General features: G+C 44.2%; 1 protein-coding gene across 1 annotated transcript in view; it reads right to left on the bottom strand.

Annotated features, from left to right (window-relative positions):
* Positions 1-14,003: 14,003 nt before the first annotated feature.
* SVIL (supervillin) overlaps positions 14,004-24,220 on the bottom strand; it is a 192,879-nt gene continuing 182,662 nt past the window's right edge. Inside the window, exon 35 of the mRNA XM_006874040.1 lies at positions 14,004-14,162. Within this exon, the coding sequence (XP_006874102.1) occupies positions 14,004-14,162 (159 nt within the window). The remainder of the gene's footprint in view (positions 14,163-24,220) is intronic.

Genomic DNA, 24,220 nt, shown 5'->3' with positions numbered 1-24,220 from the left:
CCACTTGTTATTGTTGCTAAGTGCCGTGGAGTCGGTTCCGATCCATAGCAACCCTATACAGGGTTTCCGAGGAGCGACTGGTGAGCTTGAACCGCTGATCATGCAATTCAAATGGCTTTGCAGTCTGGCGCATTAATCCACAGTGCCACACCAGGCCTAGGATGCCTTTAAAATAAAGTTCAACTAAAACAGTTGCTTCCAAAAGGATCTGCTGGGCCATTTATGTTCAAGGCAGACAGGCCAGCCCAGGAGGTTTCGGTGATTACTTTTTGGGAATCTAAAGGGCTAATTTTGACACATTTTCTCAAAGGACTCAGGATGATCACAGGGGCGTATTAGGAAGAAGTTTTATGAAAACTGAAAACTGCATTGGTGAGAAAAAGGCCAGGAAATTTGCACTGAGTAAGTTTTATCCATCACAACAATGTACCTGCTCATTCTTTAAGAGTAGCAAGGGCTGTCTGTCCTATGAGAATGTCATTGGAAGACCTTACCCAATCCACCCTACAGCCCAGATCTTGTACCCTTCAGGCTTCTTTTGGTTCCTCAAACTCAAAGAACATTTAAAAAGTACATGATTGAGTCCTTCAAGGATGCTAGGGTTAATCAAAGAGTGAAAACTTCTCCAAGGAAGGGTGAGAGATGGAAACGGTATGTCTTGAAGTGTAGAGACCAGCATGGAGGAGGTGCCAATGAAAAACAGCTCCACATTTGGATACTTGTGTTTAATAAAGGTTTATATGATTTTGTAGTGATGGTTTTTACTTACCCTTGTATATTTATCTATATATAAAACCCAAAACCCACCATCATTTAGTGGATTCCAACTCCTAGTGATCCTGTATAGGGTTTCTAAGGCTACAAATCTTTACAAAAGCAGACAGCCTCATCCTTCTCCCAAGGAGCAGCTGGTGGGTTTGAACTGCCAACCGTGCAATTAGCAGCTTAGTGCTTATCCTACATCGCCATGCCAGGCTTCCTAGCATGTGTTGTTAAGTGCCCTCTAGTTCCAACTCATTGTGACCCTGTGTAGTGTTTCTGAGGTACAGCTGTTGAGTTTGAACCACCAACCTTACAGTTCAAACTGACCTTGCGATCCAGGGCATTTCCTACAGTACCACACCAGAACGCCATGTCATATATATATATATATATCACATACACACACGTTGTTTTGTTATTGAAGGATGATGTTAGGGATTGAATTGTACTCTCTAAAATATGTGTTAAAAGCCTAACCCTTGTACTTGTAAATATGACCCTATTTGGAAATAGGGTTGTGTTAGTTAGGCCATACTCTAGTATGATACATTCTAAAGCTAATCCCATATGAGGTATCAAAAAAGCAGAGACACAGAAACACACATAGGGGGAAGACGGATGACAAACCCCTCCAAAAAACAATTGGGATTACCAACAAAGAAGGATTTTCTCCTCGAGCCACGCCCTGAATTTGTTTTCTTTAACCTCTAGAGCTGTGAGGAAATACATTTTTGGTTTTTAAAGCCACCCTTTTGAGCTATTTCTTTTATGGCGGAACTAATTTATTAAGACATGCTTCCTGCAATGTGTATGAGTTGGAATTGACTCGGTGGCAGCTGTTTATATATATGTGTGTGTGAGTGTATGTATATATATAGAGATATAGATACATATACAGATACACATACATGAGGGGCCTTCAGAAAGTTTATAGAAAAAGAGAAAAGATGATGAAAATTTTTATACAAATTTTTTGAATCCCTCTCATATATAAGTTTTAGAAACCATCTATAAGAACAACAAATCACTGGCGAGGGCTCTTTGCCCCCCTGGTGTAGTTGCAATGACTGTATGACCCCTGCAGACCCTTTTTGAAATACATATCTTGTGGTAGGAACTTGAGTTCCCTTAGGGAAGAATCTTTGTGTGTGTGTTTTAACTTTTTATTGTGAATTGCATGAAGGTTAACAGACAAGATCATCAGCTTTACATTCATCAAATTATACACTTAGTTTAACTACTCCCTCCCCTGGTAGCTTAGTGGTTACAAATCGGGCTGCAAACCTTAAGGTCAGCAGTTCGAAACTACCAGCTATTCCGTAGGAGAAAGATGAGGCTTTCTGCTCTCATAAAGATTTACAGCCTCAGAAACCCTGTGCAGGGTCGCTATGAGTCAGAACCAATTCCACGTTACATAACCACCACCACCCCTGCAACAACAGTAACCGAACTTTCTCCCCATGCCTTCCCTTTTACATCTTATATTTCTCAAATGAACAAAGCAAAACTATTTGAGGTACACTTACCAAACACAACATGTGTCCTGTGGGGTGACAGTGCACTGGACCAAAAGGTCAGCCTGAACTTCAAGGTCGGAGGTTCAAATTCACCAATTGCTCTCCGGAAACCCTATACAGGGTCGCTATAAATGGGCACCGACTAGATGACACTCACCAACAGCAACAATAAGAAAATATTCTGCAAACCAGCTTCCAGCCTGCGGCCTCAGTCTTTGGCAGTCCATGGGCCTAGAGCCCGCAGTTGCTCGGCCTCTCCATGCCGTGGCCTCTGCCACCGTCACTCGGTTGCCACTTTTCTAGGTAGGATATCATGCTCCACCCAATGCTCTTCTTGATGCTGCTGGGATCCTCTGTTCCTGTAGTGGGAGATGAACTACTTTTAGGTTGTTATTGTTGTTATGTGCCATGGAGTCGGTTCCGACTAATAGTGACCCTGTACAGGGTTTCTGAGGCTGTAAATCTTTATAGGAGCAGAAAGCCTCGTCTTTCTCCTGCAGAACAGCTGGTAGTTTTGAACTACTGAACCTGAGGTTAGCAGCCCGATTCGCAATCACTACGCTACCAGAGCATCTATAATTACAGTTGTGACAATTGCAATTAATCCTGCTAACAGTTACACACAATGGAATCATAAAATCCTATTACTATCATCCTTATCTCCGTTCACCACAAAGTTGACTATTCAAATCCACCAGCCACTCCTTGGAAACCCTATACAGGGTTGCTATGAGTCAGAACTGACTTGATGGCACTTAATGACAACATATATCTATGGAGTCCTGGCGAGGCACTGTAGGGTAAGCATTGGATTGCTAACCACAATGTCAACAGTGCAAACTCACCAGCCACTCCTTGGAAACCCTATACAGGGTTGCTATTAGTTGGAACTCACTTGACAGCACTTAACAAAAACAACAACAACATATATGGTAGGCTTGAACTGCTGACTGTATAGTTAGCACTTCAGCACTTATATACACGCACGCACACACACACACACACACACACATATATAAAACCTTCACTGATTTTGCTTCTCTAGAAATCCCAGTCTAAGACACCTCCGTGAGCAGGAAGAGTTGCTACACACCCTTAATGATTTTTACATGTTTGTAGCATTTAATGGACTATCCAGTTTCTGTACAGATAGGATTCTGGGTTGTAAGCAGAGGACTTGACTCTGGTTAATTGACACAAAGGAAGGAATGTACTGGAAGGAGATGAGGTAGCTCACAGATGCTGTGCGACGCCTCAAGAATCAGACTCAGAAAATATGCTGAAGTAAGGCAGTCAGCTTCCCCTTACCACAAACGTTGTCACAACACTCTTGATGTTACAGATTGAACCGACTGTGTTCTCCTAGAATGTGGGCGAGACTCCTAGCCCTTATACTTGTGGAGGTAATCCTGTTTGGAAGTAGGGTTTCTGTGGTTATGTTCATAAGACTTTATCAGTGTAAGGTATGTCTTAAATAGTTTTCACCTCTGTGTTATAAAAAGAGCAGATTAGATAGAAATACCCATGGAAGGGGTGGGCCAACTCGGCATGTGAGTTATCTGCATACTGAGGGGCCAAGGAATGACCCAGAAGAACCTACAAGTAAGGAATCCACATGCCTGAGACTTTGATTTGGACTTTTAGCCTCCACAACTAAGAGAAAATAAATTTGAGTTATTTAAAGCTACCCATTCATGCTATTTATTTATTTATTTATTTTTGCTGTTGAGTAAATTCTATTCGACTATATGGTACTGTAGGGTAAGCACCAGACTGCTAACTACAAGGTCGGATTCAATCCTATGTAAGGTTTTCCTTGGAAACCTTATACAGGGTCGCTATGAATCTGAACTGATTGGTTGGCATTTAACAACAACAGTGCAATGTCTGCTCACTAGTTTGTAAACTTCACGAAGGCAGAAACTCTCAGTCTTGCCCATTAGCATGCTGTCCTTGGCTGGAATGTGACAAGACAAGCAACGGTAATAGAGAAATGTGTTGAGCAAATGAATCAATGATTTAGCCTGCACTCAGCATCACAGAGCTATGCTGAGGAAATGATGTGTTAGAATTCTAAAGGCCTCTGTAAGCAGCAGCCTCATAGATAAGCTCTTGGTCCTCTCAAAGCCAGAGAGGAAGAACCGCTGACTCTAGTCCCTAGGACCACCATTGTTTCCAGTCGGTGATTAAGAGTTGAGTAGTGACGTAGTGGGAGTCCTGGTGTGGCACTGTGGGTCAATGCGCCAGACTGCAAAGTTGTTTGAACCACAAAGTTGATGGTTCAAGCTCACCATTCGCTCCTTGGGAACCCTATACAGGGTCGCTATGAGTCGGAACTGACTCGACGGCACTTAACAACAACAACAGTGGTGTAGTGATAAAGTGCTCAGCAGCTAACCGAAAGGTCAGCAGTTCAAACTCACCAGTGGATTCTGTGGACGAAAAGACCTGAAGCTCAGCTCCTGTAAAGATTTCAACCTGGGAAGCCCACTGAGCAGTTACATTCTGCCATACTGGGTCAGTATGAGTTACAATTAACTCTACAGCACACAAGAGCAGCATGATTCTATGGGGAAGTCTGTGGGTGGTGCAAACAGTTAATACGCTTGGCTGTTAACTGAAAGATTGACGATTCCAGCCCACCCAAACGTACCTTAGGAAGACAGGCCTTGAAAACCCAACTGGTTATGCTTGATTATGCCCCAAAAGATTGGAGGTTATGGCCCATGCCCCATGCTCAATTAATGCCCCAAAAGATTGGAGGTTTGAGTCCACCTCGAGATATCTTGGAAGGAAAGCCTGCCAATCTACTGCTGGTAAAATCAGCCTGTGGAGCAGAGTTCTACTAGCAGACCCATCCCTGCTTAAAAAGCTGCTGCTTCCATACTGCCTTCAGTGAAGTAGATTCAACAGTCGACTTGGGTCTCTGTCTTCAAGTGGAAACTCAGAGTTACTTGCAGTTATAGCCTCTAAGTAGCAGGCTGAGACCTTAGAGACATTCAGAAGACCTGTTGAGTATTTGAAATAGTGATTATTTCCAAGGCATTACTTAGAAACCTTTATAGAGAAATGATGGACTTGAGTGTTTTGTTAAGTCTTTGTTGGGTGCTTATTTACAAGGCATTGCTTAGAAATTGTCCAAACAAAATTCCATCGGTTCCGAATATATACTTGCTTATCAGTGTACTAACAATGCAAATAGTGTTCACAGACGTTTATTTGTTGGAGTCCAATTCCTTCGTTTCTGGGGAAACTGGTGGGCCAAGTTGCTACCCAATGGAAATTTGTTAATGTGCTAGTGTGTCTTGTGGTCAAGTGGACCACAGCCATATTTGGGAGATCTTAGAAAGAGCCACTTGAAAGGGACCTTAGAACTCATCCACCCTTAATTCTTTTTTTTTTGTTGTGAACTGAGTGATAGTTTACATGGGAGAACATCGGCTTTACACCATCGTTTCATTGCAATGATTACAATCTCCTCTGTGCATCATCGTTCAACAGTATTTGCTTCCATTTCTTCTGTTTTTCTTTCTTTTGGGGGGGTGGGATGGGGGTGGGGAGATGTACACAAAAACACTCAGGAATATATAATAATTTAAACAACCAAAGGGCATATTCTGCAAGCCTGCCTCCTGTCCGCCAGCTCTCAGGCCCTCTCTTCCCATGAATCTAGAGTCCTCAGCTGCTCCCTCTCTCCATGCCCTCATCTCTGCCTCCATCTCTGGTGTCACTGTTTCTTGGGATAGGGTCCCGCATTCTGCTTGTGTTCTTCTCCCTTGATGGTCCTAGGGTCCTCAGTTTCTGGACTGTAAGATTTACTACTCCCTCAGTTTTGTTACAAAACTTCCACCTTTCCAATGTGACAGTCGCAATTAGTCATGATAACAATTTCTCACTGTTGACTCATAAGAATCTTATCCCCATCTCTTTTCACCAGACCCATCTAGACAAGATGAAAACTATTCAGTCCACCCCTAATTCTTAATTTTGAGAGGAAGCTGAGGCTCAGAGAGAGTAATATGCTAGGTAAAGACCGAGGTTGACTGGAATTGATGTTTATATCTTCTTAAAAGAACTTTGAAACTGTTAGTGCTGGTTCTGGCTAAAACAACAGTACTGTTTTCCGTCACAGTTCTGAAGGCAGGAAGTCCTCAGTCAAGGTATCAGCAGGGTCACGTTCTGCCTAAAGGCTCTTGGGGGAAGATCCCACTTAGCTGTCTGGTGTTCTGGCAAACTGAGGCATTCCTTGACTTTGTAGCTGCATAGCTCCAACCTCTGCCTCTGTCTTCACATGACCATCATCCCCTGTGTCTGTCCTTTTGATAAAGACAGAACTAAGATTGAATGAGGACCTAGCCTGTCCCGGTATGACCTCATGTTAACATGATGGATAACATCATCAAAAATGCTATTTCCAAATAAAGTCACTTTCACAGTTACTGGTGGTTTGCACTTCAGCATATCTTTCCGGGGTCACAGGTCAACTCATAACAGTGACTGAGAAATTAATGACATGAACAACCTCCTCACAGCCTAAAGACTAGATTGTTTTCAAGCACTGTCACGTGGTTCCATCTTTTTTTCCCTGTCTTCTGATTTGGTGCTCCTTTTTTTTTACTTGTTACTTTTTTCCCCACCAGACACTAATGCTGCCTTCATTTTGCCGGGCTCCACAAAGCTCTCTGAAAGACGTCTGGGCCTGCTTAGTGCACAGTCTTGAGTTCTGCATCTGGTTAAGACCACCTGTTCTCTGTGCCTGGTTCTCCAGTGTCCTGAATGTCCTAGCGGTAGAGGAGCAGGATTCTTCTCCCAGAGTGGGCGGGAGGCAGTCAGAGGGCCAGAAGCTGACAGCTGGAACTCATTCAGTGGGAGCCTGGGGCAGGGAGGCCCCACCCTATGTGGAGACTTGTTCTCTGTCAAATGTAGGCCAACTCCATCTGCTGCGCACTTTCACATACACGAAATGTTCCCGGGGCTTCTTTGGAGAGTAACTTTACATTAGTCCATCCAAGCTTCAGCAGGGAGTTGAAATTTTAGCATAGGCCCAAGGGGAAAGAGCAGGAAAAAAAAAAAAAGAAAAGAAAAGAAACAGCTCAAGATATTATCCCTTTTACCCATTCCAATCCTGATTACATGGTTTCCAGCTGGAATGTGGACTATGCACAGTGTAGCCTATATAGAAACAGCTGGAATTTATAAATGGGTCTCCTATTAACCCATTGGTTCCAGGAATGGGGATTTCCTGAACCCAAAGCACTAATTTTTGTAAAAAAAAAAAAAAAATTTTAACCTTTCCTTTCTGACTTTTAAAGAAGCAAGGAGTGTGTGTGGGCAAAGCAGCCAATTTGGGTAGCAGCAGCCAGTTGCTCCTTCCTTTGCTGCAGGAGGCAGGAAGGAAAAGAAAATGCAAGGGGAAGTGGTCATTTGTTGATTGTTCCTGGCAGGTAAGCAGCCCACTGCCCCCTAGTGGATCGTGGCTCCTAGCCGCCCTACAGAACGTCTCCATGCGGTTTCTGAGACGGTAACTCCTTACAGGAGCAGACGGCCTTATCGCTCTCCTGCCAAGTTGCTGGTGGGCTTGAACCATTGTCCTTTTGGTTAGCAACCCAACAACGTCTAACCCAGTGTGCCACCAGGGCAGGTATAGAGGCCTCTCTTTTCCTGTCCAGCCTTCACCTCTAGCCTTTGGAAAACAAAGCCCTGAATACTGTCTTCACCCTTCCCTGAACCTCATCAACTAAAGCTGTGTATCTCAGAATGAAGAGGTGAAACCCGCACTTCTCAGGAGTGGCCCATGGCTCCAAAGCTCTATGCTAAGCCCTTCAGCTGGCCCCAGCGCAGGCGGAGGAATGAGGCCAGAGGGTGTGTGGACTGGTTGTATGGGGGCGCGGATGTCAGAAGAGGACAGAAAACAGCAGGCGAACTGCTTACTCTCTCATTAGCTGGCTGTTTCCCTTGCCCCCGTTCTTAGAACTGTGTAGAACACAGTCCAGAGGAGCCAGCCAGCTAGGGAGATGTAAAAATTTCTAGCCTCGATTTACACCTTTGAAGGATTCTATTGCCAAAATGGAGTCCTGGTGTGGCACTGTGGGTTAATGCGCTAGACTGCAAGGTCGGTTTAAACCACAGGGTCAGCGGTTCAAGGTCACTGAGAACGAGGCACCTGTGGACCCTGCCTAATTCACCTCTGTCCACATCTGCTAAGCAGTTACAAGACCCTGAGCTCACAAGGCCGGAGTGTGGGTTACGTGAGACCCTGTAAGCTGGGAGCCACTTAGATCCAGTACCTGGGAGATCCTGCTGTATCTCATATTAGTCAGACTGTCCCTTCTAAAGACCACCTCAAGGTACATACACTGTCGGCTGTACTGAAGAATTATCTTGTGTTTGTCTCCATATGAGAACACGTGTGCTGTCCATTACTCACTTACAATCTCTGATGTCAAAAATAAAAGTGAAACTGTTTACTACCGACTAGTAAGTAAGCACAAGTATACCCTGCTTACCTGGCTTACTGGTTACTCCATCCCTGTCAGGGATCATAAATTTGAATAGAGGCTTTGAGTCTAAAGAAGGTGCTGTGGGGGAGGGAGAGAGACAGATACCAGTTAGACCTAGAAGCACAATTTTGATGTGGTGAATAATTGTGAAATTGTTCACTATAGATTAGTAAGGAAGCCTGTATTTATTTTGCTTATTGAGTAATTTGCTCCTGCTCTCAATGTGTGGGATCTTTTCTAAAAATTGTTCTGGACCCTTAGAATTTCAGTACGCCTGAGGTGTGTGAGTGGGCAGCTTTGCTTCATGAGCAGAAGCCAGCAGGAGTGAGAAAGGAAAAGAGTGGTGATTGAGCCCCCACTTTTGGGCCAGGCTCTTTTCACAGACATTATTCACTAATTGTTGCAAATACCCTGAGGCTACAGTTTCTCCCCATATTTTACAGATGAATTGCCTCTGAGAGTCAAGGTTTGAGTTCACATCTCTGTGCTCCCTAGGGTATCTAGTATGCTGGAGGTCTGCAGGATAGAATGTCACAAGAGCCAGTACTTCTTCATTGCAAATAACTTTTTTAAACAACATAAAAGACAACTATACACATGGACCTCATCAGATGGAATATACAGAAATCAAATTGAGGATATCTGTGGAAAAAGACAATGGAAAAGCTCCATATCATTAGCCAAACAAGGCCAGGGACAGACTGTGGAACACACCACCAATTGCTCATGTATAACCTCGGGCTGAAGTTGAAGAAAATGAAAACAAGTCCATGAGAGCCAAAATATGACCTTGACCATATATCCCACCAGAATTTAGACATCATCTCAAGAACAGATTTGAAGTATTCGACAATAATGACTGAAGACCCAAAGAGCTGTGGGATGACATCAAGAATACCACATGGTAAGAAAGCAAAAAAGGAGCTCTGGTAGCGTAGTGGTTACGAATCAGGCTGCAAACCTTAAGGTCAGCAGTTCGAGACTATCAGCTGCCTCGCAGGAGAAAGATGAGGCTTTCTGCTTCCGTAAAGATTTACAGCCTCAGAAACCCTATGCAGGGTCGCTATGAGTCGGAACCGACTCCACGGCACATAACAACAACAACAAGAAAGCAAAAGGTCATTAAGAAGACAAAAAAGAAGGAAAAGACTAAAATGGATGTCAGAAGAAGCTCTGAAACTTGCTTTCCAGCATAAAGATGCTAATTGGGGTAAATGGAAGAAATGAAGACATAAAAGAGTTGAAGAGGAAAATTTCAAAAAGCAGCTTGAGAAGACAGAGTCAAATGTTATAATAAAATGTACAGAGCTCTGGAGTTAGAAAACTAAAGGGAAGAACACACTCAGCATTTCTCAAGCTGAAAGAACTGAGGAAAAAATTCAAGCCTCGACTTAAAATATTGAAGGATTCTATTGGCAAAATGGAGTCCTGGTGTGGTACTGTGGGTTAATGCAGTAGACTGCAGCGTCAGTTTAAATTGCAAGGTCAGCGGTTCAAGCTCACCAACCACTCGCTGGAAACCCTTTACAGGGTCGCTATGAGTTGGAACCCACTCAGTGGTACTTGACACAACAATGGTCAAAGGATTTAATGCTGGAGAAGGTATCAAAAGAAGATAGAAGGCATACAGAGAGACAGTGGACCAAAAAGAAATGGTCAGTGTTCAACCACTTGAAGAGGTGGCTTGTGATTAACAGCCAATGATACTGAAGGAAGGAGTCCAAGGTGCCCTGAAGGCATTGGCAAGGAACAAGGCTCTGGGAATTGGTGGGATGCAAATTGAACTCACCGAACAAACTGCTGCAGCGCTGGGGGCACTCACTCATCTATGCCAAGGAATTGGGAAGACAACTGACTGGAAGAGATACATATGTCTGCCCATTCCAAAGAAAGGTGACCCAATGGATGGCGGAAATCATCAGACAATATCACATGCAAATAAAATTTTGCTAAAGATAATTCAAAAACCTTGCTTGCTGACAGCAAAGGGGACTTAAACTTCTCACTGATGAAGATCAAAGACGACAGCCTTTAGTATGGGTTGCACCTCAATGTAAAGAAAAAAAAAAAATCCTCACCACTGGACCAATAAATAACATCAAGATAAATGGAGAAAAGATTGAGGTTGTCAAAGACTTCATTTTGCTCCGACCAGCCATCAACACTCATGGAAGCAGCAGTCAGGAAATCAGACAATGTATTTATTGCATTACAGATGTCAGCTTGAGGACTAAGGTGCACCTGACCCAAGTCATGGTATTTTCAATAGCTTTATATGCATGTGAAAGTTGAACAATGAATAAGGAAGGGCATAGAACAATTGATAAATTTGAGCTATATGTTGGAGGAGAATAATAAAGGTACCATGGAGTGACAGAAAACAAACAGATCTGTGTTGGAAGAAGTACAGCCAGAATGCTCCTTAGAAGTCAGGATGGCCAGACTTGGTCTCTCATACTTAGGACATATTATCAGGAGAGACCAGTCCCTGAAGCAGGATGTCATGCTTGGTTAAGTGCAGGGTCAGCAAAAAAGAGGAAGCTCCCCAGTGAGTTGCATTGGAACAATGGCAGCAGTAATAGGTTCCAACATAACAATAGTTGTGAGATTGGAGCAGGAGTGGGCAGTGTTTCATTCTGTTGTGCGAATTGTTGCTATGAGTCGGTACCTCTCGACAGCACCTAACAACAGGGGTTTCAGTGGCTGATTTCCCCAAAATAGATAGCCAGGCCTTTGCTTCTGAGGTACCCCTGTATAGACTCAATCCACTGACCTTTCAGTTATCAGTGTCTTAACTGTCTGTAGCACACAGTCACTCTGCTGTGATATAAGCTCCCAGGAAGTACCTCCTTGCTGCCCTCCATTCTGGAAAGGATGCAATTGGTACAAAGCAAGCTGGTCTCCCATCTTGTGACGTGCCAACTCTCCTAAGGAGGGCTGTACTACCCAGAGCCTCTGGGTTGCCGAGAAAGGAGAAAGAGGTATGGGCTGCCATATTTTATCCACGTTACAACCATGTCCTGAGCAGCCCAGAGAGCAAGGTGAGCTCTTCCCCTTAGACCTGTCTTCATTGATTATAAGCACATAAAAGACAGCCCAGATTTATTCAAGAGCAGGAGGTTGTATGAAGAGGTGGGGAAGCAGAAAGAGAAACAGCAGCTCCGGCTGGCTTGTAAATGAGATGGTGGAAACCCGAGCGGCCGGGCAGCTGTTGGAGGCTCAGCCTCAAACACTAGCAACTGAATCCATATAAGGACTGGAGATAATAGAGGAGAGTCAGGAAGACAGAAGGCCAGAAAAACCCAAATGCCCACAAATTAACTACCAAATCTGCACACTTGTCACCAGGGCACAGCAAACTGCTGTACGTTTAAATAAAGCTTTGTGACCTTTACAGCAGAACTGCTCCAAGGAGCTGCCCGGGTCTTTAATAGAAAGGAAAGGTAGAGAAGATTGAATTTCTGATTAGGGCAGCTGCCTGATGCTCATCAGCCCAGCTCTGATTTCTCCTGGGCTGTGGATCATTTTTATGACTGGTGAATAAATGATTATTATCTACATAATATCACTTTGGCAAAAAAAAAAAAAGAAGGCTGCAGTTGAGTCCGTCTCCAGCGGGGTGGGGCAGGGGTGGGGGGAGAGAAGTGGGTGCATCAGCCGTTTTGTACAGTCTGGTGGCTGCAGGTAACCAGGACATCAGACCTGGGCAGGTTGGGAATTGAACAGCCAGGAGGGACTGAGTTGAACCAGGCAACAATGAAGGGGCAAGGGATGGGGGCTGCCTAGTAGGGTCTGTAATTAGCACAGAGCCTGCCCTGGGCCACCAGAGGCCTCCTTATAAGGAGGGTGAGCATCCCCAGCCTGCTCTGGGCAGCAGAAACAATACAATTTTGGTCTTAATGAACAATCCAAAGCCAAGCCCATTGCCAAGGAGTGGATTTCAACTCAGAGTATCAACCTCATCTTTCTCCTTGAGGAAGCTGGGGGTTTGAAGTGCCCACCTTGCAGTTAACAGCTGTGCCTAGCCTAAAGTGCCACCAGGGTCTCTTTTTGGTTCTTATGTTGTTGTTAGTGCCCTCGAGGTGGTTCTGTCCCAAAGCAACCCTCTCTAGGATTTCGGGTGAGCAGCTGGTGAGCTTGAACCGCCGACTTTGCAGTAGCCCACAGCTGCACACCAGGGCTCTTTAAATCTTTGGGGGAGCAGAAAAACCTCATCTTTCCCCCAAGCAGCAGTTAGTAGACTTGAACCGCTCACTGTATAGTTCACAGTACAGTGCTTATCAAATGGAGACGTGCTCCCCTTGCTCCATGTGGTTGTTGTTGTTGTTAAGTGCCATAGAGTCGGTTCCAATGTATAGTGACCCTGAATAGGGTTTCCAAGGAGCAGCTGGTAGGACTGAAATGCCAACCTGTGGTTGGCAGTCCAGGCTGGTCCTACAGCCCACACCAGAAGTCCTTCAGTTGGGAGTCCTGCTGTGATGCTCCCTTTGTAGGAACCATGGATTTCTCAAACCGAGGCCAGCGCCTCTTCCTAGCAAGGTCACCTGCAGGGGCAGGGGTAGAAGGGGGTGACAAGGCGGCCATAGAGAGGATTTAGACATTCCCTGCTGTACTGCTCAGCAAGTGGGAGGGCAGGCACCTACCTAATCCCTGGGTCTGCAGCATTTCCCTGTCCTGTACCCCACCAGAGCATCCTCAGGCCCAAGCGTAGCGGACAGCGCCAGCTGTCTGCTGGGCGCCATAACAGCCACGCTGACTTCTGAAGCTGTCGGGAAGCCAGAGCTCCCAGCAGCGGCGCTCAGCCTCGCCCTCCGGCTCTCCCTTCCGTGCACAAATGGCTCCTGACGTCAGCCACGGCCATTAGCCGCCGAGGCCGAGCCCCAGCTGCTAGCCGCAGCTCGGGCTCTGGGAGTCTCCGGGGCGCATAAGCCCCGCTACAGAACTACACAAGGGCGAGCCGAGACAAAGAGAAGTACCCGGTGGGGGCGTCCCGAGGCCACCGCCAGCTCCTCCATGGGCCTTCGCCCGGACTGGGAGGCAGGCCCGAATGAAAGGCCGCTTCCTGGGCCCCCGCTCCCCCTGCCCCTCTCTGCGGTTTCCTTCCTCTGGTTTTGTAATCTCTGTCAATTGCCAGACACTTTCCATTGTATGTGACTTCATCGTGGACATAATGCTCTGTCAGTTCGGCAAGTGGGGACCAAGCCAAATAGTTTTCTGATCAACTTCAGTCTTCAGAGGGCTCCAGCCGGCTGTGGACAAACAGGCGTTTCTTTTCCTGAGCGCAGTCCTCGGCTCCCTTGGCGGGCATGGGGCGCCCTCTCCTGGCAGCCGGCTTGCACGACGTGACGCGACCCCATGCGCGTAGGCCCTTGGAGGCACCTGACTGTGGTGGGTATCTTGTACCTCGAGAAGATGTACACTCATGTTTCTTAGGCATGTTTCTTAGACCCTAAAGTAACTGATGGGATGACTTGGTGCCATAAACGGTTAAGTGCTCACTGCCAGCCAAAAGGTTGGTGGTTGGAGGTACATAGGAACTTCCAACCTGCTTTCCGAAGGTCTTGTGGCCAGATTAGATGCGGCACCAACTTCCCCAGCAGTGGTTCTCAGGTATTGTTGGTGCTGAAGCTGGGCCACATGGTAAAGGTGGCAGGTGGCAGATGAACCCAGAGGCAGAAGGCTGAAGAAAGTTGTGGCTAGGTTTCCTCGGAGCCGAGATCCAAGAGCAAGATGTCTCTGTTCCTCCTGAGATCTAGTATTGAAAACGTGGTCTGGAAGATGAAAAGTGGCATTTAGAAAAGATTTGCAGATTTCAGTAGTTCACAGATGAAAAGGAATTTTGCCCTCTTATGGAATACACCTAAAATCTCGCTTATATTTGATTTAGATGATTTTGAAGATTAGACTTTGGACTTGGCAATGATTTAAGATATTTAGGATGATGTGGTGGACTGAATGTGTCCGGCATGTGGGCAGGGCATGAAGTTGGGGGGGGGGGCAAAGATGGAATATTATGGATTGAATCATACCCCTCCACATATGTATCTGGAGTCCTGGTGTGGCGCTGTGGGTTAATGCACCAGACTGCAAAGCCATTTGAAATGCAAGGTCGGCGGTTCATGCTCACCAGCCGCTCCTTGGAAACCCTATACAGGGTTGCTATGGGTCGGAATCGACTTGACGGCACTTGACAACAACAACAAATATGTATCTGAGTAGATACTTGTATGTACATGAGTGACATAGTGAGAAAGACCTGATCTCCAGGAATATTGAGTAACAAGAAGAGCTCACGTCTTACAGCTTCTCTCAGAAGCTGTCATCTGGTACCTCAGACATAGCCTACTTTATTACCGCTGTCTGACTTCTGTGAAGAGCTGACTGGAATTCCCAAACTGGAAATTTTAAGAACATCTTCCCGAATAGTCATTATGTTGAAATTCTCACACGTAAGCCCAAAGTCAGGTAGTGTAAATTAAAAATAGGGTTGTTACTTTTTGTTTTGTTGTTTTTTACGCTGGTAGGTCAGATTTCCTGAGGAGTGTTATTGTTAAGTGCCCTTCAACCTGTTCGGGTTCATAGTGACCCTTCATAGACTTTCTGAGGAGTGGTTGGTAGATTTGAACTGCTGACCTTGTGGTTAGCAGTCCAGTGCTTATCCTACAGCACCACACCAGTGCAAAAGTCCCAAACCTTTGTGAGCAAATCATTAAAAATACCCAACAAAATAAGTTCAGGTCAAAATGGCTTTACTGGTGAATTTTGCCAGCCTTCGTAGAAGAGCTGCCACCAACTCTACTCAAACTGTTCCAGAATATAGAAAATCATGGAAAACTCCAGAATTCATTTTATGAAGCAAACATAACCCTGATACCAAAATCAGGCAAAGACATTGGGAAAAAGAAAAGTATAGAGTAATATCCCACATGAACGCAGATGCAAAACTTCTCAACAAAATCCTTGTCAATAGAATCCAATAACATATCAAAAAAATAATACATCATGACCAAGTGGGGTTCATACCTACTTGGTATGCAAGGATGGTTCAATATTAGAAAAAAAAAATCATTGTAATTCACAGCATAAATAAAACAAAGGAAAAGAACCAAAGAATCAGATCAACTGATAAAAAAAAGGCATTTGACAAAATCCAGCATCCATTCCTAATAAAAGCACTTAACAAAATAAGACTAGAAGGGAAATTCTTCAACATAATTAAGAGCATATACACAAAATCGATAGCCAGCATCACTCTCAATGGTGAAAAACTGAAGCCATTTCCCCTTGTGAACAGGAACCAGACGAGGATACTCTTTATCACCACTCCAATATTGTTTTGGAAATCTTAGCCATAGATATAAGATAAGAAAGGGAAATTAAAGGCATCCAAATTGGCAACAAATTAGTAAAACCCTCTTTATTTACGGGTGATATGATACTATATTTAGAAAATCACAAAGACAAAGCAAGGAAATTATTGGCAGTCACTGTAAGATTAAGCAAACTGGCAGGGAACAAGATCAACATACAAAAATCAGTTGGAATTCTTCACAATAGTAGAGAGAGCTCTGAAAAGGAAATTGGAAAACAATACCATTTACAATAGCCTCTCATAGCAACCCTGCATAGGGTTTTCTAGGCTATAAATCTTTGAGGGAGCAGAAAGTCTCATCTTTCTCCCAGGAAGTGACTGGTAAGCTCAAACCACTGACTTTGTGGTTAGCAGTCCTGTGCTTATCCTACAGAGCCTTATTGCTCTTAAAAGATGAAATATTTAGGAATAAATCCAAGCATAGGAGCAAAAGACCTATACAAAGAAGACTACACAACACTACTACAAGAAACCAAGAAACCTACAAGCATGGAAGCATGTACCATGTTTGCAGATAGAAAGACTTAAGATTGTGAAAATGTCATCTCTACTGAAAGCAATCTGTAGATATAATGCAGCCCCAATCCAGGTTCCACCATCTTCTTTAAAGAGATGGAAAAACGAATCACCAATTTCATATAGAAAGGAAAGGGACCTCATATAAGCAAAGTATTACTTAACAAGAACAAAATAGGAGGCTTCTCATTTTCTGATTTCAAAACAGCTTGGTACTGGTACAACAAAAAAGACACATAGATCAATGAAACTGAATTGAGAGCCCCGAAATAAATCCATCCACTTGTGTTCAATTGATCTTTGACAAAGGACTGAAACACATTAAATGGGTAAGAGATGGTCTCGTCAACAAATGGTGTTGGCAAAACTGGAAATCCACTTGCATTCAGATTCTGGTGGTATAAACATAATACTATGGAGAGTCGTATTTTCAAATGTTACTCCTAACTTTATTTTCTCCAGTGTCATGTCTCCTTGCTCTTTCCTAAGACCCCTCCGATGTACAGTTATGTACAGTTGCTCTGAACTGGGGAAGTTACCCATCTGAGACCTTCAAAGCAGTGTTAAGACTATGCCATCCATCCAGGCAAAGCATCTGTCTGGTCAGCCTGTCTGCATCTAAGTAACACTGACTCAGAGTTCAGGAACAATCGTGGTATTTGATGCGGGAAAATGCCGGTGACTCATCGTCCTCTGGAGAGCTAAGCAAGATTGTGGCCCTTTCTTAGGTGACAGCGCTGTGTTTGAAACTCACCAGCCCCTTCTCCCAACTACCCCCACCTCCCGAGTCTCCAGCAGTTACTTCTGTCCGAAGAGTGGTGTAAGATTTGCCGCACTTGGCTATTCACATTTGGCGCTAGCATATTCCAGCTCTGGAATTTAATCATAATATGGAACAACTAATTTCTAAATTGGGCTTGTGATCAAGACTGCTTCATAGGAATATTAATTGTTGGGAGTGTGCAGCCAGGAAATACATGACAGGCCAGATTTTATTGCTCGGTCTCCATAATGGTGACACATGACTGAGAAATGCATCTGCTTCCTAACTCTATAAATTGGATGCGGTTTATAATAATGTAACTAGAGCAGTAACACTTTATCATCAGAGCTGCTGTCCCCGTGGAAAATCATTATTCAGTGTGGACTTGATAAATCGGTCATCGTTCACAGGCAGAAGAGAAATTGATGGGGCCCGTTTTATTTACAGGGGAGTGGGCAATATGTTATCTTCTGATTGGGCTGATGTTTTTCCTACCAGAAGGATTATGTTTCCTCTTGAGTATGACTCAGAGAATTTGGTCAATGTCATTAGTCTTAAAGGCTTTAATGCCCAAGGCAGAGGACTAACCCTTTGTAATCCCAGCATGCCTTTCTGCTGAGAAACTTGGAAAAATATTCTCTTCAGATAAAATGAATGTCTTACTTCTCAAGTAGAGAAACTATGAGGAAGTAATGAATGGCAGGAGTACCTCTAACCCCAAAGCCACTAGGTGCCCCAGTGCCAATAGGCAAGTTTCCATAATTTTGTGTTTGCCCCTTAAATAGAGAAAGCCAGTGGTCATCCAACAGCGGTTAGGTTGAGGGCTGTGTGAGATAAGCTGGTCATTCATCCTCATTGAACATGTGTTACTAGCTAGGCTACATTGTTGTTGTTGTTGTTGTTGTTGTTAGGTGCCATCAAGTTGCCTGCAACTCATAGCAACACTACATAGGGTTTCCAAGTAGCAGCCGGTGGATTTGAACCACTGACTTTGCCGTTAGCCATCCAGTGCTTATCCTACAGTCCCACACCAGGACTGGTTATGATTCCCTGATGTTAGTCTAGTTGTTGTGTTGGAGTTAAATATGTGATTTAGTAAGTTGGGCTTGGGTAGAGCAAATTATCTTCTATAATGTAGCCTTGTTGTTGTTATTAAGTGCCAGTCACAACTTATAGTGACCTTACTTACATAGGGTTTCCAAGGAGCTACTGATTCATTTGAACCACCAACCTTGTGGTTAGCAGTCCAGTGCCAATCAATCAGTTGTGATATACATGTAGGATGGGTCCTAAACGTAACAACTTCTGAGTCATAAGAGGGCCAGAAAAGAAACACAGGGAAGAGGAAGACAGACAAAGGAGACAAATATCCCTGAAATCCAAGGAATGCCAAGGAACAACCAGGGGCTACAAACAATGAAGGAATCCACAAGGCCAAGACCCTGATTTGAATGTTATAGGGTCCAGCGCTATGAGCAACTGGATGTCTGTTCTTTAAAGTCAGCCACTCATAGTGTTTCTGTAATAACATCTCTCATTAACTAAGATACTCTGGACATTAAACTCCTGGCTGTTGGTGAACGTGGCATAGCTGAGGGTGACGCTCAACTTCAGTCATCGCACTGCAAGCCCGGTGCTCTCACCTTTATGTTGATGGTCTGTCGGTTGAGAGCGTGAGTACCACTGCTCATTCACAGTGCTTGGCTGTCTGAAGGGAAGCTTCTTGTGGCTGTGGTTGCCTCTGGTTCCATTCACCAGCTAGATGAGCATGTGCACAATGTGCTAGTAAGGTGCAGAGAAATGTCCTTTGACAACAGTAGTTAGACTGTTCATGGCCTGTGAGTCGTCCACACTCACAGGACCTTGGGCGCCCCCAAAGTCGTGAGATGCTTTCCAATTCAATTTCAAAGTGCTTCCAACGTTCCAAGGCCACACAACAGCCTCTGTTGACTCAACAGAGTCATTCACCTATCATTAATCTGCAGGTATTTATGGCCTCAACTGCACACCCAACACAATGTTGTTGAGAGGAGACAACCACAAGACAGGTTACAGATAGACAGTGGTAAGTCTATTTAGATGTGTCTTCAGAATGCTTTTACAGACACTATGTCACTGAGTCCTGGAATGGCGCTGTAGGATAAGCTCTGGACTATTACCGTGAGATCGCCAGTTCAAACCCACCAGCTGCTCCTCGGAAACACTCTACAGCATCAACATATCCACCTTCACCATTTGCTGAGTGTGTGATTTTGGACTGCTTACCTAATCCTTCTAAGTGTCTGCTTTCTAGTCTGGAAACAGGGATCGCGCTAGTACTGACACAATTGGTTTTCTATACAATGAGACTGAGATACTCCTCAATGAGGGTTCCTTTCATGTAAGCTGTCATTTTCACAGTATCTTTACAGATGAAGAGATTCTCTAAGGGGGCTAAGGAGAATAGGAGTGTGGGCCTTTAACTGGTGTGTCAGCTTCATTTGCTTTCACCTGTATGAGGGAGCTTCAGAAAGTTTATGGGAAAATTTCTTTATCTTTCAGTTCCTTTTCCCAGGAACCTTTTGAAGTTGCCCCATATCCTATCAGTTGATATTTTTACAAACTTTCTCTTTTTCAGGTGAGGAGACTGAAGCTGAGAGGTAAAGCTTCAACATTATTGATATTTGGGGCCAGATAATTCTTTATTGTGGGGGCTGTGCTGTGTTTTACAGCATCCCTGACAGTAACAATCCCTTCGCTCCCAGTTGGGACAACCAAATGAGTCTGCAGACAATTCCAAAGCCCCCCCTCCCTCCCCCAGGGAAAAATGGTCTCCTGTTGAGAACCACTAAGGGAGTGATTTATCAAAGGGCACAGGGCTAATGAGGGACTAGACATTCAGGACCAGAGCCCAAGAGCCCCTTATCTGTCTGGTGATTGTCCTTCTCCCGAGGATATTTATTACTTACAGACTTACAGAGACAAACTCTATCTGATACTGTTTGTTGTCGCTAATTGCCATGAATCTGCTTTCACTTATTGCAGCTTCATGCTGTAGGCCTGGCCCGACATCATCCTCACAATTTTTAGTGTGTTTGCACCCATTTTTGCAGACACTCTGCCAGTCCGTCTAATAAAGTGCTGCCCTCATTTCCCTAATCCTCCCCTTTACCCAGCATGACCTCCTTTTCCTGTGATTGGTCTTCACTGCTGATGAATCCAAAGTAAAAATGACAGACTTCACCATCTCTGCTTCTGAGGAGCAATCTGGCTGTCCTTTCTCCCAAACAGATTTATTTGTTCTTCTGGCTTTCCCCAGCATCTTCAACCTTCTCCCCCAACATCATAATCCAAACTTCTCCATCTTCCTTTCTAGCTTTCACATGCATATGAGGCAACTGAAAAGATCTTGGCTTGGATCAGGCACTCCAAAAATTAGGCATATTGGATGAGGCTCAGATTAGACAAGAAAGGTTATTGAAGGATATGAAATTTGACCTGGGTGCCATAGGCCACCAGGAAAGACTGACGGTAGGGGGCCATGTGAAGTGTTGGTCTCTGAGGGAGCAGGGACAAAGGCACAATTAGAAACGATCTACTGGTGAAATGCTTTGCTTCGAAAGGTCACAGCCTTGAAAACCCTATGGAGCAGTTGTACTCTGCACACATGGAATGTCCATGAATCTCCCCGTACAGCAACTAATACCAAGAAAAGAATTGATGATGGAAAATCAAAGACTGAGAGCAAGAGGGAAGAAACAGCTGGACAGGGTTTGGGGAGAAAGGAGGAGGAGGCTTTGAAGAGCCAGTAAGAGTTGTTTAAAGGTAGAACAAGAAATTAGACTCTGAGAGCTCAGGGATAGGGTGTTGAAAACAGGTCAGGCAGAACAGGTGTGAAGAGACACACCTGGAATAGACTGTCCTCTGTGTTACAGAGTGAATTATATAGGAGTAGTGGACCGTGTATTTTGAACCAATCTCTTTTGAGATGTAAAGGAGATGAAATACAAGCTAGAAGCAGAGATTGAATAAGATAGGTGTCGAGACCCCTGGAAATCTCCAAGCGGAAACTAAAGGGACAAAGACCTTCCTCCAGAACCAGTAGAGAAAACTTTTCCAGAGAGCTGGCCCTCTGAATTCAGACCTCTAGCTTCTAAATGGTGAAAAAATAAATTTCTTTTGTTACAGCCGTGCACTTGTGGTATTTCTGTTAGAGCGGCTCTAGAAAAGTAAGACAGGATTTGGTACTAAGACGTGAGGGCGCTGCTCTAACCAGTGCCAAAATGTGGAGGTGGTTTCAGGATCAGATAATGGGTAGAGAGATTGGAAGAGTTTTAAGGCGCCTACTGCTGGAGTCCTGGTTGGCATTGTGGGTTAATACGCCAGATGGCAAAGCCATTTGAACTGCAAAGTCTGTGGTTCAAGCTCACCAGCTGCTCCTCGGAAACCCTATACAGGGTCGCTATGGGTCGGAAGCGACTCGGCAGCACTTAACAACAACAATATTAACTGCTAGGAGCTCTGGTAGTGTAGTGGTTACGAATTGGGCTGCTAGCCACAAGGTCGGCAGTTTGAAACTACCAGCTGTTCTGTGCGAGAAAGATGAGGCTTTCTGCTCCCATAAAGATTTACAGCATTGGAAACCCTGTGCAGGGTCACTATGAATCGGAACCGACTCCACAGTACTTTACAACAACAATAATAACTGCTTGTCTGTCCGTTTGGTGTTTTGTGGTGGCTTGCATGTGGCAAAATTTTACATGATATTGGTCAATAATTTCCCCATTCTATTTGGGTCACCTTCCTTTGGAATAGACACAAATATGGATCTCTTTCCTTCAGTTGGCCAGTTAGCTACCCTACAAATTTCTCAGCATAAATGAGTGAGTATTTTCCATGTTGCATCTGTTTGCCGAGCTACCATCAGCCAGTATTCCTGATGATTCTGACGTCATGGCAAAGATCTTGTCTGAAATATGTTCATATGTTTGGTGGAAAGTAGAATTTGTAAGTGATGAAATAGGGTATTTGGCTGATGAGATTTCTAAGCCAGATCCTAAAGGTTTCTCCTTGTTGCTTATAGTAAAACGTGAGAGAAAAGAGATGGGCTTAAAAATGAACAATGTAAAACAAAAAACAACTGAAAGATTTGGAAAATTCGGTTCTACAAAGTTAGCACACGCGTTCTAGAATGTTCACCAAGACAATGCTACACAATCTTTTCTTAAAGGGTTTAAAGCCTGTCACTGATACATCTAACCAACTTCCAGAGCAGAAAACCCATCTGCTTAGACTGAAGGGACAGAGAAAGAAGGAAAGAATGCTGTCTGCCATTTGCAATTCTACCGGCAGGAACGAGGCCATGGAAACTACATGTGGTCTTCATGAAAAGAAAAGGACCATCTCTGGAGCAGTTCAAACATCGGTAGAACTGTTGGAAAGAGTGAGATAGTGAGCGATGGACAAATTTCCTTTTTTATGCTTCTCTGAACAGAATAAATAAGCACGGTGTTGTTATTACAGAAAAAGAAACAATGTGATGGTTTAAAAAACATTAGCCAGTTTACAGACTTCTTAATTTAAGGGCTCCGCGGGAGAAAGATGAGGCTTTCTACTCCCGTAAAGATTTACACCCTTGGAAACCCTATACAGGGTCGCTATGGGTCGGAACCGACTCGATGGCACACAACAACAACAACAACAAGGAGCTCTGGTAGTGTAGTGGTTACGAATCAGGCTGTTAACCTCAAGGTCAGCTGTTCAAAATTATCAGCTGTTCCGCTGGAGAAAGAGGAGGCTTTCTGCTCCCGTAAAGATTTACAGCCTCGGAAACCCTGTACAGGGTTGCTATGAGTTAGAACCAACTCCACAGCACACAACAACAACAGCATATCATATTATGGAGTCCTGCTGTGGTGCTGCGTGTTAATGTACTGGACTACAAGATCAGTTTGAACTGCAAGATCGGTGGTTCAAGCTCCTCAGTCATTCCTCAGAAACCCTATACATGGCCATTATGAGTTGGAACAGACTTGATGGCACTTAACAACAAGTTAATAAGAGGTAACATATGATCAAGAGCCAATGGTCCTGTAGGAAGAAATCCAAGGTGCATTGAAGGCGCTGGCAAAGAATAAGGCACTGGGAATAGATGGAATACAAATGGAAATCTTTCAACAAACTGATGCGGCACTGGAGGCACTCACTCATCACTGCCAAGAAATTTGGAAGACAACTACCTGGCCAACTGACTGGAAGAGATCCGAATTTTGTGCCCATTCCCAAGAAAGGTGACCCAACAGAATGTGGAAAGCATGGGACAGTTCACTGATATCCTATGTGAGTAAAATTTTACTAAAGATAATACAAAACAGCTGCAAACATATATTGATAGTGAACGTCCAGTGGTTCAAGCCAGATTCAGAAGAGGACATAGAACAAAGATATCATTGTTAATGTCACATGGATCTTGGCTGAAAGCTGAGAATACCAGAAAGGTGTCTGCTTGTGCTTTATTAACTATGCAAAGGCTTTTGATTATGTGGATCATGACAAGCTGTGGACAATATTGTGGAGAATGAGCATTCCAGAACACTTAATTGTGCTCATGCGGAACCTGTTTATAAACCAAGAGGTATTTGTTCAAACAGAACAAAGCAACACTGAATGATTTAAAATTATGAAAGGTATGTGCCAGGGTTGTATTTTTTCACTGTGCTTATTCAGTCTGTATGCTGAACACATAATCTGAGACGCTGGGTTATGTGAAGAAAAACATTGCATCAGGATTGGAGGAAGACTCATTAACAAC

Source organism: Chrysochloris asiatica, unplaced genomic scaffold (assembly GCF_000296735.1).
Source record: "Chrysochloris asiatica unplaced genomic scaffold, ChrAsi1.0 scaffold00258, whole genome shotgun sequence".
NCBI lineage: Eukaryota > Metazoa > Chordata > Mammalia > Afrosoricida > Chrysochloridae > Chrysochloris > Chrysochloris asiatica.
The sequence above is the reverse complement of the archived record's forward strand: the minus strand, read 5'-3'. Positions and strand labels throughout refer to the sequence as shown.